The sequence below is a fragment of the Oryzias melastigma genome, linkage group LG16 (genome assembly GCF_002922805.2).
Source record: "Oryzias melastigma strain HK-1 linkage group LG16, ASM292280v2, whole genome shotgun sequence".
Lineage (NCBI taxonomy): Eukaryota > Metazoa > Chordata > Actinopteri > Beloniformes > Adrianichthyidae > Oryzias > Oryzias melastigma.
In genome coordinates this window covers 402,436-407,229 of record NC_050527.1, presented here as the reverse complement: position 1 = coordinate 407,229, position 4,794 = coordinate 402,436, and the positions used below count along the sequence as shown (strand labels likewise).

The 4,794-nt window shown below is 34.0% G+C and overlaps 1 protein-coding gene across 1 annotated transcript in view; it reads left to right on the top strand.

Annotated features, from left to right (window-relative positions):
- Positions 1 to 4,374, top strand: part of LOC112143393 (NLR family CARD domain-containing protein 3) — a gene marked incomplete in the record, with an annotated part of 23,109 nt that extends 18,735 nt beyond the window's left edge. Inside the window, 2 exon segments of the mRNA XM_036215703.1 lie at positions 1,368 to 1,414; positions 1,716 to 4,374. Coding sequence (XP_036071596.1) covers positions 1,368 to 1,414; positions 1,716 to 2,305 — 637 coding nt within the window.
- Between the last annotated feature and the right edge of the window lie 420 nt (positions 4,375 to 4,794).

The following is a 4,794-nucleotide window of genomic DNA, read 5'->3' as shown; positions in this document are numbered from 1 at the left end:
AGTCCAGCATTTTGTGAGCAAAGTGTTCTGATTGGTTGGTAAGGAACTACGAGATCTTTAATATAAGTTGGGACCACACCATTCAGAGCCTTATAGGTTAACAGGAGGATTTTGAACTTGACCCTAGATTCAACTGATAGCCAGTGGAGAGAAGCTAACACAGGAGTGATGTGTTCTCTTCTACTAGTTCCTGCTAACAATCTTTCGCTGCTTCATTCTGGACAAGCTGAAAACTTTTTAAAGAACTTTTCAGACACGTTATAAGTAAAGAGTTACAGTAATCCAGTCTAGATGTAACAAATGCATGGATGAGTTTTGCAGCATCACTTTAGATAAGATATTTCTGATCCTAGCTATATTGCGTAGGTCAAAAAAATGCAGTTTTACAAGCTTGAGATATGTGAGCCTTAAATGATAAATCCTGGCCAAATAAAACCCCTAAGTTTCTGACTGTTTAATTGGAGGCAATATTTACACCATCCAAGGAGACTATCTGATCTGAGAGAGCATCTCAGGTGTTTAGGACACAGTATCATGTGACCTCAGTTTTTTCTGGGTTCAGGAGGAGGTAATTAATTGTCATCCAGGTCTTAATGTCTCTGATGCAGGAATTCAGTTTCTCTAGGTGGTCATTCTGGTCTGGTTTAATTGATAAATACAACTGCGTATCATCTGCATAACAGTGAAAATTAATGCTGTGTTTCCTGATTATGTTTCCTAAGGGCAGCATGTAAAGCATGAACAGGATGGGCTCTAGAACTGAGCCCTGAGGGCCTCCGTAGCTAACTTGAGTACGATGACAAATTGTACTTGAGTTAGCTAGAATGTTGAAATTGATGCCAAATTGAAAATGTTTTTGAGATTTTTTTTTTATTTTGACCCCAAGAACCAAGGCCCACTGACCAGAGTGAGACCATTATGTGGAAAAAACAAAATTAGGTTTTTGTCACTCCAATACAATAGCTTCCCTATCCCCAAAATATTAAAAGTGAAACAAACACTATGTTCATGAAATCCACTAAGATTTTCACAATATCTCATTATGAAAAATAAGAAATAATATGAAAAAACTTATCATGAGTTGTGTCTATACATTTAGCATTAAAAAATTGTTTTGTCGCAGGATGTCTGCTTATTATTTATATTTATACTGCACTGTTTAGACTTTTTTTGTTAACATTTTATAGTAATTAATGAAATAACTTTTAACCTAATAATTTTTATAATTTTCTTTTGATTAAATTGCATTTTGCCACAACCTTTATTGTTTATATTTTATAATCTAACAAGTGACTGCAGCCGCGCAGCTGCAGCACTTCACATTTTTTTACTCTCTTTGTTTAATGCCAATGTTTTATATTTCATAGGATGAAACCACGAGGACCCAAGTTCATGAAGCCTGGTTTAAGGAAGTGTAAGTTCAAACGTTATTTATAGTACTTCATAAATAATTGTTTAAAAGTTAGGACAAAAAGTTTTTTTTACACATGTTTGAAAATGTTCCCGCTGTATGCTTTGTCACCAAATTACTACAGCCCGATAAGAACAGGAATACACAAGGAAAGAACAAGCTATTTACAATTCAATCAGTGCAAAATTGTTATGTACAACATATACATCTATATGAAAAGCCTTTATCAATACATTTAAGATATATTTAAATAAATGAACAATCAAGAAGAAAGAACTGCAATAAACTATTTAATCTCTTTTAGATGCTGTTGATCTCACGCTGGATGAAAACACAGCTCACAGAAACCTCATACTGAGAAATTACAACAAGACAGTGATGATGGAGAAAGAGAAACAGGCATATCCTGATCATTCAGAGAGGTTTTCTTACTGGAAACAGGTGTTGTGCACAGAAGGCCTGACTGGGCGCTGTTACTGGGAGGTGGAGTGGAAAGGGGAGGTTTACATCGCTGTGACTTACAGAGGAATCAGAAGGAAGGGAGAAAGTGACAACAGTGGACTTGGGAAGAATGAAAAATCCTGGAGCCTGCTGTGTTCTGATGAAAGTCACTCTGTCCTCCACAATAATATCAGCACTGCAGTCCATGGAGTTCCTTCCAGCAGAGTGGGAGTCTATCTGGACTCAGATGCTGGTACTTTGTCTTTCTTCAAGGTCTGCTTGGACAAAGTGATCCACCTTCACACCTTCAAGACCACATTCAGTGAGCCAGTCTACCCTGCTTTCAGGATCAGGACTGAACCCTTCAACTCGTCTCTGACCTTGTGTTACATTTATCATGACAAACAAAATGAGACAAGAGGTTTGATGAGACAGAGACTGGCTAGCCGTTAAACAGAAGCATCTGATTAAAAATGCAAATAAAGTGCCCGGGATTTATAGAAAACCAAGAACTAAACCTTAAAAAAAAAAACTAAAATAAAAAGTTAAACCAAAGAGGTTCTCGCAAGATTTTAAAGGTTCAATATACATTCTTTACTGCATTGAATCTTTTTGATAGCATGACAAAAATACAAATTACAAAACAAATAATTAATTAAAATAAATCTAAATATTTTTAATTTTAAGAGTTGTATTTTAAGATCAATATGTGATTTCTACATTTAAATGTTTATATAGTTTAATCTGCTTTTTTGTTCAACTGTTACATCTTTATCTACTGCAAATAATGACATTTTTTAAATATTGCTAAAAATAATTAACAACACAAATGTTTCTCTGACCGCAGCTCTAATTTTTTTTAGACAAAGAAAAATATATTGTTTTTAATAGAAGTACTTGGATTAAAAAAATCAGTTTAAAAACTACAAAAATGTTTTTAGCTAAACAAAAGTTCTTTTGACGAATGTAGGGTACAGATACACTAAATCCCACCTTGCATTCTTTATTCATCCGTTTTTCTGCTTTTCTTTAGTAAAATTGGTTTTGGTTTTTCAATATTTGAGTTATTTAAAGAAAATCAGATAGACCTACTTCAAGGGTTTTTTGTTAAATGAAGAGAGCAGTCATTTCTTTGAGTTTCATTTCAAGTTAAAAGAGGTATGCATCAATAAATGAATGTAAGTTTAGTTTTGAAAAGCTGAGAGCAAATATTTGTTGTTTCTTATGCTTTGCTTTTCCTTAAACTCAGAATGCAGCTAGACTTCTCTGACTTTATTTTTAAGTTACATTTTTTTTTAAACTAAATCATGTTCTTTTTCAATTTTACCACATTTAACATTCTAAAAAAGGTTACTTTAGTGACACTTAACAATCCTAGAGGAATCAAAGTCTTTACAGATATGTAGCAGCACGAGGAAGAAGGAACATGAGAAACTGGAGAAATACCATGAACTCTGGGAAGATTTGGAGAAAGCTTGGGAAGGTGAAGAGGACAGTGGTGCATGTGGTGATTGGAGGACTCAAAGTGACGGAGAGGCTCCATCAGAGCCCTGGAAAAACCTCAGATATTTAAGTCCAGAAAAGAACAGTGCTGGAACAGCAAAGATACTTCAGGATCCTCAAGCTTCCAAACCTCTGTGGAAGAGGACCTGAGCTTGGATGAATAACTACCCGTGGAGGGTGAGACGACATTAGTTAAAAATGTGCTTACATATTAACCGATTATCATTTATAATGATAAGGCTACTAAATGTTAGTGTGTTTTACATTTAACTGGAGCAAGATATTTTACTGAATTTTGTCCTTTGACTAAAATACTTTTAAGAGAGTCTATTTCTCCTCAGTACATCATTTAAATTAACAAGATATGTTGCATTTCACTCAAAGATTTTTTTTCATCTATTAACTGTGCAACTCTCAATTCACTTAATTATGGTTTCCATCTGCTGAGTTGCCTGACTGCATTCACACTGTTGTTGATTTTGCAGGAGTTTACTTTTTAATTGTATTTCTTTTAAATAATGTAACCAACACTTTTTTTTATTCTGACCCACTTCTTATAAAAGCTAATAATATTCTAAATTTTGAGACAGTAATGCATTCTTTTATCACATCCCGGTTGGATTACTGTAACTCTCTTTATTTTAGAGTTAGCCAGTCATCCCTCTCACGTCTCCAGCTGGTCCAGAACGCTGCAGCTCGGGTTCTGGTTGGAGCGTGTAAGAGGGACCAAATTTATTAAACTTTGACATGATTGTGCAAATGTTATTGTTAACTACAACAATAGCTGTTTTTTAAATGTTGGTCTAACATTTGTAGCATTTGTTTTACCCCTCAAAAAATATAAAAAATGAATTAACTGTAATTTATGTGATATTAAAAGTCCTCATAATCAAGATGTTTTATCTAATAAGGAATGGTGAAACGAGATCATTGATCTGTGTGTAAATAAAGTTCATATTATCAACCTAATGTATCGTTGATTTTAACATGCTGCTTTATAATAAAGAGGAAAAATTACACGTTTTTGTTTAATTTTATTGAGTGTAAATGTTAATTTCTCTTCATAACAAAGTTTTAACTTATGAACATCTGCATTTAAAACACAAGTAAGAACAAATTCTTGTATTTTTCAGACTGGGTGGCACTAGAGAGGTGCAAAAAAATTCAAACACAGATTAGGTTGATTTTAATTAATACAAGTGAAGATACACATACTGCCACAGACTCTAGGATGACGTCATGGAGCGAACTGCAGCTGCACTCAGCGGCAGGCGGAGCTTCAGGAATCGAGTCGTTTTACTTCCGGATAGGGAAAAACTCACAAAATATAACTAATATTTTATAAATAAATTATTTTTTAGTGGTAAAAGGTAATATATGATCTTATATATAGATATAGTTCACTCTGATAGGCTTAAGAAAATCATAGTAGGGCCCCT